At 41.4% G+C, this 19,602-nt stretch overlaps 1 protein-coding gene across 9 annotated transcripts in view; it reads left to right on the top strand.

The window, feature by feature from the left end:
• The first annotated feature begins 1,141 nt into the window (after positions 1 to 1,141).
• Positions 1,142 to 19,602, top strand: part of VPS41 (VPS41 subunit of HOPS complex) — a 111,218-nt gene continuing 92,757 nt past the window's right edge. Inside the window, exons 1-5 of one of the 9 annotated variants that reach the window (XM_074575578.1) lie at positions 1,186 to 1,211; positions 2,819 to 2,890; positions 4,451 to 4,782; positions 4,986 to 5,024; positions 15,013 to 15,090. Coding sequence is in view for 4 of the 9 variants with exons in the window: in XM_074575571.1 (XP_074431672.1) it covers positions 4,678 to 4,782; positions 4,986 to 5,024 (144 nt within the window). In the remaining 5 variants the exon portion in view is untranslated. Of the gene's footprint in view, positions 1,212 to 2,818; positions 2,891 to 4,450; positions 4,783 to 4,985; positions 5,025 to 15,012; positions 15,091 to 19,602 lie in introns of those variants that run through there. The other 8 variants (XM_074575574.1, XM_074575577.1, XM_074575576.1 and 5 more) reach the window with 8 other exon arrangements.

Here is a 19,602-nt window from a genome sequence, read left to right as displayed (position 1 = left end):
ACAGACATCTGTTAACAGAATAAAAAAGGGACGCTTTCTTATATTATGTCATTTGCAAATAAAATATATTCATGACAGTTATATTTGTATGTTCTTGTACCGACACCGTTAACTTTGATAGCACACTCTCACCCCAGTATCAACCTCTCAGTGTGATTACAAAAGAGAGTTCTATCTCTTCTCAGTTGAAATTCTGGCAATTGGTTTCTAAAGGTATGGCAATGATATACATGATTTTCATATCCAAGGTAATACTCTCTGCAATTAACTTTAATTTTATGGCCTTATGATCTTCCAGTATAATATTTTAAGAATTCTCTTTTATTGTTAAAATTGACCTGAACTTTTTTAAATTCTTGGCTTTGATCCCGAAGGTAGAGACTAGGTACATTAACACTGGAGCTCCACCTTAGACTCTGAATAGCTCCAATGGCAAAACCCAAGCAATAAAAAGTACTGCCTATTGCATTTTAGCTTTGGTTATGTTTTTAACATACAAAGAAAGTAATTTGGGTGCAAGCAAGGAGTTCAAGTCTTGTTTTAATGTTTTAAAAGAGAAAATGCGGCAGCTCCTAGAACTGTAGGAAGATATTTAGGCTTTCTAAAATCCTTCTCCTGACACTATTTTGTGTGTGGGCCATTTCAATACTGACAAATTAAATAAAAAGTACAGAGAGGACAAAGGCTGCTACAGGTCTCAACAGAGGATCTAATGGAAATTGGAGGTGGAAACAAAGTGCTGCTCAGGTGGGCGCCAATAAATGGGCCTTGTCCTTTAGAACTGGCAGTCCAGTGCGCAACATGGTGGTGGGCATGGAAAATGCTGCTTCAACTACACCCAAACCCCCAATAACCAGAGGGACTTGAAGGAATTCTGTGTAAAAAAAGTGCTGTCTCGCTTGCAGCTATGGAGGGCAGAAGGAAAACCTGACCGGGACGTGGTCCCTGTTGGGCCCAGCCTTGCCTCTGCCCTTGGTGTAGGTCATCAGGCAGCGCCATCATACCCAAAGCCACCCCATCCCCCAAAACAACCAACCACAACAACAACAACAAAAAAGAAGAAGGAAAAAGAAAAAAAAAGGGGGACAGCCCCCCACCCACACACACACCCGCTCTGAAACTACATTTCCCAGCATGCCTCCGCCCTCCCAGGCTTCCTGCCCCTCACATGACGGCTCCCCGGCCGCGCCATGGCGGAAGCTGAGGAGAAGGTAGAGGCCGTGAGGGCACTGCCCCGCCGGAGGGGGCGAGGAGCGCGGCGGGGAGCCGGGGCGACCCTCGGGAGCAGAGGGGCGAAGGGCCAGGGCCTGTGTGAAGGGGGGACAGAGGGTGTCGGCCAGCCCCGCGGCGGGAGTGCGAGGGCCGGCGGCGGGGCGGCAGCGGCGCTTGGAGCCTCGCCGGGGCGGAGGAGGTGGAGGCGGCGGTGCCGGGCCTCGGCTCCCCCGCCGCGCACCGGGGAACGGGGCTGCCCGAGGTTTTGTCTCAAAAAAACCCCAGATAGATGGCCTAGGGAGGCGGCGCAAGCCGTGAGGGCTCTGCTTTTTAGGTAACACCCGATGGAGGAACCTGAGGGAGGGAGGGGTTTGGAAATGCGTCTGGCACCGCTGTGGAGCCGGAATTGAAAAGTTGAAGGGTCGGTCTGAAATGGTTAAGCAGCTGTGCTTTACCAGCTGGCGCAGGAGCAACTGCATCTCAGCAGGGGAGTTTGCTCCTGAGGCAAAACGAGGAGTTTGGTGCTTGTGGCCCGTGGTTCTCTAAAGCGTGTGTCTTCCTAAAGCTTCCCCCTGCCCAGACCCTTCCTTCCCGAGAAAAAAAAATAAAGTGAAAGCAAGAAGTGAAGTTCCCCGCCCTTTCAGATATTTTCTCAATATTTCTTTGCTGGGCCAGGACTTTGACGCACGTGCTTGTCTTGACACAGACTTGTCTGTCTTGATTGCCTAATGGTGGGAGAGTCTCAGAATTACCTCCAGGGAGTTGGCCTTAATTGGAGATTAGCATCTTGTTTCCACTGTCCCTGCTGTCAGGGGTGTTGTTGGGAGGGGCTGGCCTCTTTGGGGGAGGCTCCACCCCCTGGCTTGGTGAGGTTTTTGACCATGGCAGCATTTGGAAGGGTTCTCAGGATAAAACCAACTCCTGACAAGTCTTTTCATCTTCTCTAATAATATAAGAGATTAAAACAGCCTGTGTTTTGCTCTCATTGGACTATGGTGGGAAAGTTAACCTATTTGTTTGTGTTTATTTCCTGTGGGGAACGTGCACACCCCTAGTGAAAGGCATGTGTGTGTTGTGTCTGTATTTTTCTTTGAAACACAAATTTCCTGATTTTTCCCCTCCCAGCTGCTTTAAGTTATGGGCCTAAACATATAATGGATAGCATCTGATGTTTGTAAAGGCAAGGAAGGGAAAACCCTATATCTATCATATTGGAAAGCCAGTTTAAGAATTTATTGAGAAGTTATGTTGGATCTGCTAAGTGAGAGATTATAATGGTGAGAGATTACTTCACATTTCTGTGGTTTCCTGCTCCTTGTTCCCTTTCTCCATTCTTAGGCTACTTGAACAACAGCATGTGCCGGCTGGCTGAAGCGTACAGCTGGTTTTCCCCTATAGAGTCTCAGATGAACCAATGACAGCTATTCCTACATGATTTGGGATTCTGGTTGTCTACAAATCCCTGTTGAGGGATTTCCTTTTCACAGTTACGAGGCTACTAAAAAGTAGAAGTGGGGGGTAATCCCCTTGGCTAATGCATTTGGAGGGAGGGGAGAGGAAACTAACAAAACCCCAGGGCAGTCATAATTGCAGTTTGCTCTTCCAGTTTGCCTACGTGAGTGGGAGAACTCGAGCAAAGAGCTTTTCATAGTAAGTTGCCAGCAAAGTAAGTTAGTAGGTAAGTGTCAATTCTAAGCAACTTCAGCTAAGTTCTTGTCAAGGAATAAATACAATTTCTGCATTTCTTTTCTAAGCCAAAGCGTGCGCTGAATTTTCGCATGTTTTTTTTCTGCAGTAAAGCATGAAGGCCATGAAGCATTTGCCTGAATTTGTATGCTGTTTATGAAATTTAGTAGCTGCAGTTGCAGTGTCTTGTGAATACAGTAGGGATAGCAGGCTACATGTCCCAAATCAAAACAGATTTTCATCACTGGCTCTTCCTATGTTTGTGTTCTGCTGAACAGCCAAAGCAATTAGAATCAGGGGAGGGGAGGAAAAAAAATGTAAATGGTGTAGCTGCACTAGAAAGACTCCGGTGTGCTAGCAAAAATGTCACTTGCTGTAATTGCTTATTTTGTTTGGGAGAACAGATTTATTTTTTTTTTTTAAAACAAATTCTCCTGTTGATACAAACTATGTGAGTTGTATCAAAATGGTAGTGGTAATAGTTTTGACTTGTAAAGGAGTTAAGTAGGTGACTCTTGGTATTCAGGAGAGAAAGGCAGGTTTTTTATTAGGAATCTGGTGATATTTTGCATTGGACTTCCTGTGTTACTGTACCTTGTCCAGTAAGCTGACAATGTTACACCACAATATTTAAGTTCTGTCCTCATTTGATTACTGTTAAGTAGAATTTTAGATGCACAAAGATTATATGTAACAAAATTGTCATCTCCTGTAAGGTAACTGCATCTTAGTGAGTAGAGCGCTTGAGACTGATGGACAAACAGTTGTACTTGCAAAGTCAAACCTAAGCTTGAAAGGATGCCAGGATTTTACTCCCTCTTCGTCTTCCCTTGACTCCCATGTTATTTCTACTTGCAGTTTCCTAACTCATGTCATGAATATAGATGACAGATAACCCTTCTATGGGATGCGTGTTCTAGAGGTGGACTTGGCTGTAGGAAGTAAAATGGAGGAAACAAATGGCAATAATCATGGTAACACATTGCACTGAGTTTCAAGTAGCAAGCAGAAATGCTGCTTTTCTTCTCCCCCATCCCTATTCTGTTGTGATGGTCACTATGGTCACTACAGGTGAACCTCCGCTAATCCAAAGGAGGCATATGCTTTTTGCCTAGAGGTCACAATCAGTGCATTTTATAAACAGGGAAAATAAATACAAGTGACAAACTGAAAATGATGCTGGTTGTCAGTGCATTAAATTTTCTTCCCTTTCCATTTCTCTTTAAATTGTTGGTAACTGTCTCTTATTTTTTTGCCTTCTCTGGTGAAATTCTGTACCTATTTATCTTACTGTCCAAATACTACTTCATGAGATCTGAAATGCTGCCTTCTCTCTTGCTCGTTCTTTGTTTATATCATATTTTGTTGTTAAAATGGTTACATTCACTGTCAGTGTATTAGTTGTAACCTTTTATTGCTATTGATAACGATAAATACGTTAAGTAAATCTTCATTTTGCTGACCTCTTTGAGGAGGCATTGCATCAGCAGATTTTCTCGGTGGACAGGTGAGAGATTAGCAGGAGTTGACTTAAAATTTTTTTTTTTTGTAGGACAGTAAGAATCATTGCCTTGCCAGAGAGAGATGTTTTAAAGGTACAGTTGCTTCAAAGGCAAGAGAAAGCCACATGGCTTGCATTGGCATGGGATGTAAAGGAGAAAGTCGCTAAGTGCTGGATTTCTATGGAAAATGGTCTGGAAGTTTAAAATAAGCCTATTAACAGCCAAATAGTTGAATAGCAAACCTAGCTTATGGATAACTTGAGAATGCTGTTCTGCCATGCAAGTCAAGACATGGGCAGTTGCAAAACTTGCTACCGCTTCTGGAAGGAGGGAAGCTTTCACAGGGACAGATTCTCAGATGATCCACTCATTCTCTTTTAAGGTAACTGGCAATAGTATCACAGTCAACTGGTGCCACTGAGTGTCAGTGTGGCACTAGATTGCAAGTGCAAGCGCAAGTTGGGTGTGAACGGAAAGGATGGAAACTCTGAACTTTGGGTTGCTTCCACTTTGTCGTCTATTTGTTAATAAAGGTTTTAAAAGTATTTCTACTAATTTCCCCTCTGTTCTTTGTGTGATTTTCAGGAAACCAGGTCTAATGAGGAATCAACAGATGAATCTGAGGTAAGCCTGCTTGAAATGCTTCACACTTGAATCTCTGTCAGTGCTAATTCTTTGTCAGTACGGAGAGAAAAATACGACCTCATTGGTTGTTTTTGTAAGTTTTGCTGGTACTATGTAGCAAGGAATGTTAATCTGGACTTAAATTATTAAAAAGGAGCTGTGATTTGCTATTAGAAGCTCCTTTATGTTTAAAAAAAACCACAATCGCCCCATTAGAGTAAAATGAATTAGGTTGAGAGACAAATTCAAGTGTGTGCACTTCTCTTTTGATCAAATGAAAATTTAATTGTCAGTATAATTATATATGCAGTAATACTACATTCAGGTAATTACTGTGTTATTTTAATAGCTTCATGGTCTAGATCTAATCACGTTCTGTAGAATCTCTGTTCTTGAAATGACATTTTGTCAAAAACTGTTTCATGTTTTGGAGAGGTCTGCCTACCCTGCTGTAGGTGCTGGAAAAAGTGGGCTGGGGGTGAGGAGAGGAAGGGAGCTACAGAGGGTTCAAGAATTTGTCCTCAAACATCAGTGTACTAACTCCAAACCCACCATCACCGAAGGAACCCTGAGAGATCTGGAAAGAGATACTTGACTTCAGTGTGGTCTAGGATGGCTACAGGAAGGAAGAAGAAGGACAGATGACACAGAGCAGGGTATTACCTTGGTTGATATTTTCACTCGTTAAGTGTCTGAGTGAAAGGGGCTCCTAGACTTCCAAAACTTTAATGGACTTGCTGTTAGGAAGATTTTCTATTCTTTACCTAGGGACAAATCATCATGCTTGGGATGTGGGTTTAAGCGCTAAGTAGGTAGAAATCCTAATTTCCAAGACAGTGGGTACTGCAGAGACTGCAGTGGTGGATTCTGAGAACGTCTTTTTGTAGAGGATGGTGGCTTTATTTCTTGTGGGATAATTTATTCCTCACTGCCTTTCATGAGTGGCTGTCTGCAGTGGCACGGTAGGGCATTCCTGGTGAGAAGCAGAGATTTCTTTGGCCCTTTAATGTTGCCATATGGAATAGCCTTGTGGACCAGACTTTTTTTGCCCAGTGTGATATAGTTTAATTCCGGATGTTCCTTTGTGATGTGAAGTGTGCATAGACCATGACTGAGCAACAACTCAGTGTTTAGTAGAATGGTAATCCTCTCAAGAGTTGACATTCACAAGATAGTGAACACAAATACTTACCTCCTGAGGTGTTTGGGTTTTTTTTAAAGGTTGTTGCAAGTGAGAACTTGTTTTAGTGGCTTTTTAAATGGCCTTTCAACATTTCAGCCCATAGTAAATAAGTATTTACAGCAGAATTAATCATAAATGGGTTGCCAGGTTGCCAGGGTTTTGTTTTTACCTGAAGTAAAAATAGGCATCATGCAACTTTCACAAAATTGGTAGTAACAAAATTTCAACAAGACCTTTATTGAAGTTGACGTCTATTTTTAATGTTAATTTCACACGCGTAGAGAAGCGAAAAAGAAATTTTTATATTGAGAATGTAGATGTTGGATCTGAAGAAAAATCCAATCGTTATTCTAACGCTTGTGAAAACGCTTATCATGAGTTGTCTTTGAATAGTAAGTCCAGTCTGTAGTGTCTTGACACTATGCAGGTAGCTGATGAAATGAAACTTTGAAAACATGTTTAGAAAGTACTTATAGGAAGTAGTGAGCAATTTTCACAATCTTCATATTTACTCATTAAACTATTTCTAATGATCATTCAAATAGAAACCAAAAATAGTTGTAGAATCACAAAGTCTAAATGTTGTCAGTGCTTGCTTATATTATTTGAAGTGTAGTCAGAGAGAAGATTGAGCTGATGGCTTCACTCTTAGCTCTTGTGATTATAAAATTGTATGATTTCTTTTGGGTGGCTCATAGTTTGAAAAATCAGGGATGCATTTTGTGGTGTCATTGCTAGAACCTGAGACTCTAATTCTTGCAGCCTGTGTCCTGTTTTACCCATTAAAAAGTATAATATTAAAGGTGTGGACTTTGTAGTCATCATTATAGCAATAAAGATTTTTGCATATACAATTGGTCTTTCACTTAATTGAAATTCTTCCTGTAAAATCGAAAATTATTGCTGTTGGTTTCAGCAGGCATGTGACACATATCCAAGTTGTACTATAGAAGTCTTTTCTATTATGGAGGAAGATAGTTTCATGGTTTTGAGTAAATGATTTGCACTTTATGTGAGAGAGCATTTGGAATGCATCGAGCTCTCACTAGGGGTGGATGAAGAGATGGTTGAGAGCTTATGGGTAAGGGTTAAGGGGCAGGCAAATATGAGGGACACTGTTGTGGGTGTTTATTCCAGGCCACCTGATCAGGATGGGGAAGCTGATGAGGCTTTCTACAGGCAGCTGAAGGTAGCCTTGCAATCGCAGGCCTTGGTTCTAATGGGGGACTTCAATCACCCTGATATCTGCTGGGAAGACCACACAGCCAGGCATGCACAGTCCAGGAGGCTCGTCCAGTGCGTTGATGATAACTTCTTGACACAGGTGGTGCAGGAGCCAACAAGGAGAGGAGCACTTCTGGACCTAGTACTGACAAACACAGAGGGACTGGTGGAGGACATTAAGGTTGGGGGCACCCTAGGTTGTAGTGGTCATGAAATGATAGAGTTCAGGATCATGGGTACCACGCACAAAACATCAAGAAGTAAAATTACAACCTTGGATTTCAGGAGGGCTAACTTCGACCTCTTCAAGAAACTGCTTGGAGAGATCGGGTGGGCTAGGGCTCTGGAAGGCAAAGGGGCTCAAGAGAGCTGGTTGATATTCAAAGACCACTTCCTCCAAGCTCAGGATTGGTGCATCCCTAGGAGAAAGAAATCGGCCAAAGGACGCAGGAGACCTGCATGGTTGAGCAAGGAGCTTCTGAAAAAGCTAAAGTCATAGAAGGAAGTCTACAATAAGTGGAAGAAGGGACTGACCCCTTGGGAGGATTACAAAAATGCTGCCAGAGTGTGCAGGGATGAAACAAGGAAAGCCAAGGCCACCCTGGAATTAAATCTGGCCAGGGATGTCAAGCTTAACAGGAAGGGCTTCTAAAAGTATATTGGAAGCAAAAGGAAGACCAGAGAAGTTGTGGGCCCACTATGGAATGAAACAGGAGCCATGGTGGCGGAGGTACTGAATGCCTTCCTTGCTTCGGTCTTTTCTGCTCGGCCCAGCCCTCAGGAGTCTCAGGCATTGGGGGAAGTAATGGGGAAAGAAGATGACCTCCCCTGGGTTGAGGAGGATCGAGTGAGGGATCAATTAGATATTCACAAGTCCTTGGGCCCCAATGGGATGCACCTGAGAGTGCTGAGGGAGCTGGCAGAAGTCATTGCTGGGCCCCTCTCCATCATCTTTGAAAGGTCCTGGAGAACAGGCGAGGTGCCTGAGGACTGGAGGAAAGTCAGTGTCGCTCCAGTCTTCAAAAAAGGCAAGAAGGAGGAGCTGGAGAACTACAGGCCGGTCAGCCTCACCTCCGTCCCTGGAAAGATGATGGAACAGCTCGTTCTGGGCGTCATCTTAAGGCATGTGGAGGAAAAGAAAGCTATCAGAAGTACTCAACATGGATTCACCAAGGGGAAATCCTGTCTGACTAATCTGATAGCCTTCCATGACGGCATGACTGGATGGATAGATGAGGGGAGGGCAGTAGATGTGGTCTACCTTGACTTAAGCAAGGCGTTCGACGCGGTCTCCCACAGCATCTTCATAGGGAAGCTTAGGAAGAGTGGATTAGATGAATGGACAGTAGGGTGGATAGATAACTGGTTGAAAGACAGAGCTCAGAGGGTCGTGATTAGGGGCACAGAGTCTAGTTGGAGGTCAGTGACGAGTGGTGTTCCCCAGAGGTCAGTACTGGGTCCAGTCCTCTTCAATCTATTCATCAGTGACCTGGATGAGGGGATAGAGTGCACCCTCAGCAAGTTTGTTGATGACACAAAGCTGGGGGTGGTGGCTGACATACCACACAGAGAGACCTGGACAGGCTGTAGAGTTGGGCAGAGAGGAACCTTATGAAATTCAGCAAGGGCAAGTGTAGGGTGCTGCATCTGGGGAGGAATAACCCCGTGCACCAGTACAGGCTGGGGGCTGACCTGCTGGAGAGCAGCTGTGTGGAAAGAGACCTGGGAGTCCTGGTGGACAACAGGATGACCATGAGCCAGCAATGTGCCCTTGTGGCCAAGAAGGCCAATGGCATCCTGGGGTGCATCAAGAAGAGTGTGGCCAGCAGGTCGAGGGAGGTCATCCTCCCCCTCTACTCTGCCCTGGTGAAGCCACATCTGGAGTACTGTGTCCAGTTCTGGGCTCCCTGGGTCAAGAGGGACAGGGAACTGCTGGAGAGGGTGCAGCAGAGAGCTACCAAGATGATTAGGGGACTGGAACACCTCTCTTATGAAGAAAGGCTGAGGGATTTGGGTCTGTTCAGTCTGGAAAAAAGACGGCTGAGGGGGGACCTTATCAATGCTTATAAATACTTCAAGGGTGGGTGTCAGGAGGATGGGGCCAGGCTTTTTTCAGTGGTGCCCAGGGACAGGACAAGAGGTAATGGGCACAAACTTGAGCATAGGAAGTTCCATCTCAACATGAGGAGGAACTTCTTTCCTTTGAGGGTGTCAGAGCACTGGAACAGGCTGCCCAGAGAGGGGGTGGAGTCTCCAACTCTGGAGAGATTCAAAACCCGCCTGGACGTGTTCCTGTGCAACCTGCTCTAGGTGACCCTGCTTTGGCAGGGGGGTTGGACTAGACTATCTCCAGAGGTCCCTTCCAACCCTATGATTCTATGTCCCTGTCTGAACTGGATGTGTAAGGAAAAAAAAAAAATACGGATTTTATTTTTTTCTGTATATTTTGCACTGCTGTGCTATTATCTTAGTAAAGAATCAAACATACAGTGATTCTCTTTTACGCAGCAACTCTTTTAGTATCATTCCTTTAGTAGCTCCTAGTAAATAAGATGCTAATTCTAACTTGCTACCTGCTTGGTTTGTTTTGAATGACGGGCTCTTTAACAAATGCCAGGATGCTTATTTGCCCAGACTTGGTGGTAGAGCTTTATAATAGGGCTCAAATGTGGTAGTCTGTAAAAATTGTCTTGAATGTACGTCAGCTAAGAGCCCTTCATTCTAAGTTTTGTTCCAACTCCTGCTTCCCAGGAAGTTGAGTTCCTAAGGCTGTTAACGCGTTTAATACTTTTCAGCTATTTGAGTCAGAATATGTAAAATTCAAAGGTGTTAATTAGCAGAGATGGTGCATATGTTCAGATGTTAAGCAGAACTTTCAGCGTGGAGGTAGTGGTAGTTACTTGTGTCAGCACTTGTAGAAATTTAATAGATCTTTCCTGGTAACTACAGTACAACTTACACTTTTATTTTGTACCCTTATATATGAAAACGGGTATTATGAGCTTTTTCTTTTCCTATAGACATCCCATGATATGATAAGAAAGCACTGTATCTAACACAGTCTTTTGATTCTCAAGAGAAAAACCTACTTGGTTTGCTAAGTAATTCTACTGCACTTTTGAAGGACAGTTGTTTTCTTTTTGTATCTTCTGGTTTTGTTTTTGTTTTTTTTTAATTGTGCTTGTGAAGTATATTTGTTTTACTTCTCCCAGCCCTGTCTAATCGTCAAATATGCTGCATTTGGGGCTGAGCCTGAGCAGGTTGGTTTGGCTGAAAAGTCCTAATACGGTGTGGTTTCATTGGCTTACTTAATTTTATTTTACAGCACCTGGAGCTACATGTCACATTTGACAAGATCTTAAAAATAGACAACAAAGTAATCTGACTTTTCACTGTTTGTAAAATGTGGAGGAAGAAAGTCTGCATAAATTGTGTACAGCTTGAATCTAAATTTCTGTTTTCAAACTAATTTTTTTCCTTGCAATGTGTCTGTTTCTGTAAAATCTTACTTTTCTCAGTTGAGCTGTTTTCTGTCAGGCAGATACTTAGATTTTGCCAGCTAATTAACAAAAGATGATGGTAAGAAATGCACAGTAAATAGTTAAGCTTTCTTCAGTAGAAGTGCAATGTGGCGGTAAGGTGAGATGCACAGTGGTATTTTTCTTGCATTTAAGTTGCTGCTGCTGCTGAGCTTCTAATTTTGTCTTTGAAAGTTTTGCTTTTAATGAGGGAATCCTGTCATATTACATAATGGACTGTTGTGGAGTGATTATACAAATTTTTATTTTAATTTAAAACAAGTGAAAACAAGACTTAATTTGTACTGATAAAAGCGTATATTGCACCCTGAAAAATTGCTGGTCTGCATAAATTAGTTCAGGTAACTTGCATGTAGCAGAAAAATGTTTTGGACCATGCCTCGGAGTCCCAGGACCTACAGCTTCTGTCTCAACCTTGGACTTCACATACAGGTTTCTCGCCTGTGTGCCCCGCCCCCCCCCCCATCTCTCCTTATATAATGGAGCAATAGTTTCCTACCTCTGAGAAGTAAACAAAGGGTTTCAGACCCCATTTGTTGAGTGTGAGGTACTGATGAAATTAAAGTCATGATGTATCAAAAACCAGAACGTTCCTACTTGATGAGAGAATCAAAGCTAAGTTATCATCCTGGAATTTGGTTAGTTAGTTATTAAAGTTTTCTCTTCCTTTCTAATTTACTGCTGGGGCTATGAGCAGGTTGCCCTGGTCCAGTACACATTTTCTTTACAGGGAGCACCTTTTCAAGAACAAGTGTCACTGGAATAGTAACATGAGTGCTATGTCCCATGAAATGATCCTGTGATTATGTAAGGAGTTTCACTGATTTATTTGTGGGTTTTTTTTTCTGTGTTTGTTTGGTTTTGTAGGTACTGCACTGCAGGGTAGACTTTTGTTTTGTATTGTTGGACCGTTAAAGGAAATCAACGAAAAAAGGCATGCGGGTGCACATGTTGATTTTTCTGCATAAAGTCACTAAAAATAATATTTTTCTTTAAAGTTGCATTAATATGTGCTGTTTTTTATACTTACGTGTGTTAGTCATCAGTCTTGCACATGCCTCCATTCCACTTCCATTTTTATATCTCCTGGTCTTAATTTTTTTTGGCCTGTTTTCTGATCTTTAATCACTGGTACCCTGTGAAAGGGGTATGTTTGTTCATTTGGTTTATTCTTTTAGTTATTTAAAGACTATATTAATAAATTTTACGAGAGTTTGTACAGAGGAAAGTATTGTAGAAATTCTTGCTTAACCCAGTGCTCAAACAATTTATTGTGTGGAGTGGTTGTGGTTTAGAGGTTTAGAAATATCCCTCACTGATACACTTTTACCACTGAAATTGATAGTGGTTTTTTCTTTAAGGTTTTGAAAACTGATCAGAGCAGGAACACAGTTAGGAAACATTTAAGCCTTAAAAACAGGCAACTAAAAAGCCTTGATGTTTTCTTTTCCTTTTCAGTGCACTCCAGATCGTAGTCTTGTAGGTTGGGTCTGGATTAGGTCAAAGCAATTAAATCAGTTCAAGTAAATAAAGCATCTGGTAAAGAAGGCTTCTTGTCATACTCTGTTTCCATCAAAATGTTCTCTTAACATGGAGCGTGGAGCATTGGGCTGGAAGAGGTGAGCTCTTCTGTGGCTAGTAGCTTTTGACGGGGCATCACCATTGCAAAAAAAAAAGGATGGTTGGAAAGTAGATTTGGCTACTGTACCTCAGTCCAACTTGCCTTTTTTTTTTGTCTCCTGTCTAACCTTTGGCAGACTACTACTTCTCATCATGCCTCTCTTCCTTATGATTGAATAGCTGTGCACTAGGTTCCCATTTTTCTCTTCCAGTTGTTTTAAAAATATAAAATGGGAGAAAAATGCTCAAAAAGCATATTCTGTTTCACATACCTGAACAATCTGAAGAGAGATTGCTTCCCCCTGCATGGCTTTAAGTGAAATTGGCCTTTTAAATGGGGAGAATGGAAGGAAAAGATATATAATTCCAAATAGAAAGTTCTCCTCCTTATTAATGAGAAAATGTATCATGCAAATAATTTATCAATTTGAGTCAGTAGGATGAGCGTAGTAAATTATTTATTGAAGTTTAAATGGAATCTTTTCATACATTAATTTGAAAAACAAGTTTGCAATGACTAGTAACTAACATAATATACATCGTTAGAGGATTGACTTGCAGGAAAAATGGATTATTGCTATATTCTTTTAATATCTTCTGGTTTTGAGTGAAAATTAGATACTTCATTTAATGAGCTATTAATATTAACTAGAAGTGCCTGTTCTGTCGGTGTGTTGTGGAATACATAAAAAGTAAAAATACTACTGTGCGTGCTACATAAATTAAATGGAATTGCAAAGCTGGTGTGTTAACAGAGTATGCAGATGTGTTTTTTCCAGAATACTAAATGTATTCATCTGGGTGGAATAACACTGTGGGCTGGAAAAAGGAAAGTAGCAGGGAAATTAATCTATTTACCATCTAGCTCTTTCACTGTGGTGAGTGGGTGAACATTAAAAACTACTGTTCCCAAAACTGCACTGTAGGGTTTTCATATGCAGTACATCACAAGGTGGCAACTGGGCTGCTTGAGTAGCGTTCACGGGAGAAACAAATGTTTGCCCAAGTTCCTTACTCAGCAAAAGGAAAATACAAGTAGAAATGTGTAGTTTCATTGAGATTTGAACTGTGTTTGGATTTTTCAGTGTTGGAATTGGATTTGGACATGGAAGACAAACCAGCCTATTCTGTGCTGCTTGTGTATGGTGCACTTGATGTGGATGGACTTATCCCGTGCTTTTGAACACAAGTGGATTTGAAAGTTTTCAGGCGTTCTTTGCCATGCACAAAACTACCAGTGAAATAAAACGAATTGATGGGAGTTGAAGTGAAACCAAATTGTACTATGTGGACTTTTTACTACTTTTTTTTTTTAACATGCCATTTATGATGATTGCTCATGTGCAGTTATGTCATCTGTGTGTTACTTCTGCTTTGCAATTTGGCTGGTGCCCAGCTCCTTCAAACCTGTAGGAGTGAATATTCAGTTGGTGTTCGCAAATATAGTGTGACATTCTGTATACCACAACAGTTTTGCAAAGAAATAAAATGCTCTCTGCTTTGCCTTTCATTTGTGTGTCATTTCATACTGTGAATGCAGCCCATTTTGATACATATTCACAGGGGGCCATATCATCTTAATTCCTTGCTCCTGGTGTATATCTGCATTTTCCCAAACAGGTCAAGGTATTAAATAAATCCCTGCAGAAAATGCATGGGGAGAATAGAAAACTGCAGTGTGAAATTTTACCATGCTAATCCATATTTGCCAATTTTACAGCCAGATACTGGGAAAGTATTGGTGATTTGCCTTATGAAGAATCATAAAGGAAGTGGATGGGAGGTTATTCACTTCACTTCCTTCACTGAGCTAACATTACTGTATTTTCAGCATAGAACTAGGGGAAAATAGTTTTAGCAGCATAAGTCACAAATGTATTTTCATGGTTTAGAAATTTCAGTCTTCATGCCTTTTGTTGTCTTATATAGCAATAGTTACAGAATAGAAACTAATTCTCTTACAGGTTGGAAATGTTCATAGGTTTTTAATATTTATTCCAAATGATTATAACATTTATTCCAAATTATATTAATTCTCACAAAACCTTACATTTATATAGGGTTCAAAATACAGCAACTTGTGTTCTTTTGCACTGTCCTGCGAGTGTTCTACAAAACTTGAGTAAATAATCAGGTCTCTTACAAAGATAATGTATTTTGCATATTTGTTGAAGTTACTACCAAGGTTGTCACTTGAGATCAGTAATTTTATAATATGCCCCTCTTTTTGTAGGAAATGGTTTGTGGCATTTTTTTTTTTCTTTTTTCCCAAATTTTGGCTAAGCAGGCTAATAAACAAGATGGGTAGCTTTTATTGCTCTACCTTCTTTTGAACCAGTGACTTCAAGATGAAATGCTCATTTCTCTTCTCGCTCTTAAACCAACTAATTTATTTTTTCTGCTTTGCTAAATTTCCTTGTAGGAACAAACTTTTTGATATGAGAGTAACAGAGGAAAAGAGGTTTATGTTGTCTCAGTAATTTAGTCTCTGGAAAGTCTGGTAAGTTGCTCAATATTTAAATTCAGCACAGTGACTAAAACAAGAACTTGCAATAAAATTGTGTTCCAGTTTGTGCACTACCTAGCAAACTGGGCTTTTGAAGCTTAAAGGCCTTAGTCTGAAGTTATCCTGGCATCCCTTTAGTGTTAGAGATTTGATTGCATTGGGAGAAATTAAGTCAGGATCCTAATCCTGAAAATAGCATAGGTGGTCCCTGTATCATTGAGATGGGAACACAAGTCTAGCAACCGTATGCTAGTGATGGAGAAACAGTAATGATGAAGCCACACTTTGCAATAGTTGTGTATACTTGTACTATAATTCTTCTTGTTTGCTCTGTGTCACTTGTTTCTTCAGCACAGGTGGATATGTCTGCCAAAACTGCAGAGGATGGAGTGCTTTCTTCTGGTTTGCTTTTTGCTTTTTATTTTATTTTTTTTTAAAGAAGGCAGGGTAAGACCTAGAAATGGGCAGCAGGGAAGGTGTGATGTTTGCATCATTTTAGAGCACAGGAACCTTTCTAAAAAGCAAATATGTCCAGATCTACTTGAAGATCTTTAGTACGTGACTTTGAGGTGTTACCTTTTTAAGTATTGAATGAACTTTTAAATCACACTTTATGTGTTTCTTGATTATACAAAGTAACAATCCACTTCTGGTTTTTCAACAATGAAAAGATAAATTTTGGCAAATCTTTGTGTTGTGAATTTCCAGCTATTTTTATCAGAAATAATGATTCTTTAATTTATTTTTCAAAACCAGTGTTTAGGTTCCAATTGTTGTAAGAAGAAACCTGAATTGGGCTAGGGGTTTTTCTGACTCCCATGTCAGAATGGTGGGCAGTAGGTTGTCCTGTGGGTGGCTTCCTTCAAAAATGGCAGCATCGGGGGCAAACACTGAGGAAGTCAGATGTTACAATGGAAGAAATTTCAGTAAATAACTATGTCTTTGGCAAAGCCTGCTTTGGTATGCCTGCTTCAGTAATTTGCATCTTTTGACAAATTTGACTTCTAAAACTTTCCAAAGGCACACCTCCCTTCTCCCACCACTTCTGACCAGAACTGGTCATCATCTTCAAGTGAGGTGAGCTTTCCAAATGGTGGTGAGGAAGAGTAAGATGCTGCTGGCATGCATGTTCACTGCAGCCAGTGTTAATAGCTGGTCAGGGTCTCGAAGTTGCTGTAAGGAAACAAAAACCATATTTGCTTTTGGGGTAGAGGGAAGTGGACAAATGTCCGAAAATATTCTTGGATCCCTTCTTACATCAAATAGATGATACACCAATTCCAAGTTAATATATGATGTTCAAAGCTTTTACCTCATATGCTGTGAGCCAGCACCCTTAACCTGTTGGCTGTGCACAGTTGGATTACTGGTGCTTTGAAGGCAGGCCACCCCCTTCAGCCTCCATCTGATGTGCCATTGTGGTGGGCAGTTACTTGCCTTTTCCATTGCCTTTTCTGCTGGCATCCCCAAATCCAGAGCAGCCCAGCCAGCAGACGCAGCCCTGCAGAGCTGCTGTGAAGAATTGCTGTGCCTGCGTCTTGCCTTGCCCTCCAGACCAAGCTGAAGAAACCGCTCCTTGTCCTAACTGCAAGGGTGTCTACGCTGAAGCATTATTTCCAGAGTGGAGAAACAGGACGAATTATTGCCTTTAGGTTAAAAAAAAAAAAAAAATACATGAAATCTCAGTGTTTTAGCATACAGCTACTAGAAAAAGTAAGTATCTTTGTGTGAAATATGTTAAAGCAAGAAGTGAAAAATGATGCATACAGATATTCCTGTGGTGGTACTGGGAATTTGGAGATTTGTGTCTGGTCATCTGGATTACCAGATTATCTGGGCCACATTTAGTCTAAATATAGTCTGGGTAGAGAGAACTAGCGATGACAGATTAATGGAACAGTGAACCTGCTTGTCTGAGGGACTTAGGTGAGTATTTTCTCTGAAGAACTTGGGGAATGACGTTTAGCAAATCTAAAGTCAGGTTCATTTGTAAATCAGTGCTTCATTATCTCTTGACCCTGAATGGAGGGAGATAGGCCCTAACAAAGGTCTGGCGTCTGAACTGGAGAGGATAAAGACTGAGAATAATCATAATTTCTTTACCAGGCCAAAGGAGGCATTGCAACCCATGTGGTACAATTCCCGAGTGTGGTAATGAGGTTAAATAAAACAATTTAGCTGGATCTTTTGTTGAGTAGTGCTTTCTTCCTCGTGGAAGTCTTGTAACAGTTGTCCTAAAGTTTGTAAGGTCCTTGTTGGGCTCCTTGTCCAAACTGAGGTTTGTACAGCTTCCCTGGTGTGGTCCTGCCCTCCCAGGAAATGCTGGTGATAGGGAGGCTTTGCAGATGCTCTGGGGGCTGGGGGGTGGTGTAAATCCCCACTGATCTTTTGTATCAGTGTGGTTAGAAATCATCTGTTCTGCTGCTCGGTGGGATACCAGCCACTTGGATAAGTATTCGTTGCTTCCATGTCAATTAGGGGATTTGTAGAGGAAAAGATCCCTCCCAGCCCACTGTCCCACAGGCCCTCAAAACAAAAACTGAGACAAGCAGCACGCCCCCCTGATTAAGGCATTATTTCCATAAAAAAATTAACAGTTGGAGATGGTTATGCTTTGGATCAAGTCAAGATGTCAAGACTGAAAAGGTAATATGTGATCTTGGCAACTAAGTTCTGCTGGGTATTTTGCTGCACTTTGTGCTTCTGTACAAAAAGAAGTAAGTAATTCTCCCTGGAGACTGCATTCTGGGGCTTGAGGTCTGTTTTCTTGTTGTTCAATATTTGTTGTTGAATTTCTGTAATAAGTGAAGCTGCCCTCAGCAGAGCACCAGGGATGTGTTTATTCATCTTTGCATAAAGGAGCGTGTTCTGTGAACCTTTATTTTTACCTCAAAAGTAAATGGACTTGATTTCCTTGGTTCTACTGGAGATTTTCACATAGTTTGTAGATTCTGGAGCTCTAACTTGTTAGTTTAATTTTTTCTTGTGTGTGGTAGTGATGACTGTTAAAATAAATAAAAATAGTGATTTCTTAGTAGGTTCTACATGGGTTTCCAAAGATCTGGCCCATATTAAATGTCAAGAAAAGTTACTCTCAGAAATTGCTAGGTAGCCTCTTACCACTTTTTAGCAGTAAAGTTGGGTTTGCACTTTGGCATCAGAGCGCGTTTTTTTTGTTGTTGTTTTTTTAATGAGATTTTAGAATGTGTCCTAAACATTAACTATTCAGATACACAGAGGCAGAGCACTTTTAGTGGTCTTCGAGCTAGGAGGAAATGAGTCATTTTAACATTTTTCTTATAATCTCTGAAATCTATGCGAACTTGAAAGAAAGCATGGGGAAAAAAAAAAAGGAAATGATCTGTGGTGGTGATTTTTGTTTGTTTTGTCTTTTCTTTCAAGACGTGGCCTTTTAGAAAGGCCTGTGACACCGGGGCTTTCTCACAGTAGTGTGTGAGTGTAGCTCCTTTGAAATTGATTGAGTGATGGACCACAGGTATTTGAGTTTAAATGCTTTGCAGGGTCACAACTTGCAGGCGTAAACAGGGCTGGAATGGCCAGCTGTAGTAATTGGAATTCTAGCTGGGACTGGATGGAAGATGTGCAGCAAAGAGGAAGGGCACTTGCCTTATAATGTATGCACCGTTTATTTCCATAAAGGCTTTGAAAAACTTTGAGGGCAAATCGTGCGGGAAGGATGACACTTTGCTGTCAGTGCCCGTAACATAATTAGAGTATCCGCAATCAGTAGAGCATGTAGTTCATGTGACAGACTGTCCTGTGGGCAGATCCTCTGCTGCAGGAGCAAATGTGGGCTAATGGAATAACTCCGGGAACTGCCCACAGGTTCCTTCTGGAAATTTTCTTTGCCAGGACCGATTTCAGATATTTTTTTTTCTACTCGCGATTCTACCACAGTTGTTCCTGTACGCAAAGCTAGGAAAGAAGGGGCAGAATATCTGAAGAAGGTTGCAAACCTGTGTTCAGAAAGGCAACTGAGCATCCTCCCTCGCAGTGGCACTGGTCTTTTGAGAGCTTACTGAACATTTGCAGCTCTCCTCAGTTTTGTAAATCTGCTCCAGAAGAAGAGTTGGTAGCAAGTTTCAGACCTACTAGGTGTTAGGTGTGGGAAGAGGAATTTGTTTTCCATTCAGGAGTTCAACAGTGACAAATGGAAGAGCTCTTAGGAGGAAGGGATTTGTGTTAGTCTTACTGGTTAATTTAGAGTATTTCATTCAATTGGAAATGTGCTTTCAATGGGAAATGTGTATGGATATGTGTTCTTTACAGCGTATTTTTAGCAATTTGACTCCTAGCTTCAGCAGTAAAAGGCAAGTAACAAACTAAATGGAATATGAGTTTCAAATTATCATTGCAGTGGTTGAAAAGGAGTCATTATTTTACACCACCACAGGGGTAGCTTCCTCCTGTCGGCTCTGTGGGTCTCCATCCCTTTCAGAATTTAGGGCTGCCACGTGTGGGCAGCTTTACACATTTTGTGCAGTA

This window comes from Larus michahellis, chromosome 2, assembly GCF_964199755.1.
Source record: "Larus michahellis chromosome 2, bLarMic1.1, whole genome shotgun sequence".
In the NCBI taxonomy this organism is placed as follows: Eukaryota; Metazoa; Chordata; class Aves; order Charadriiformes; family Laridae; genus Larus; species Larus michahellis.
This window is presented reverse-complemented; position numbering and strand designations above follow the sequence as displayed.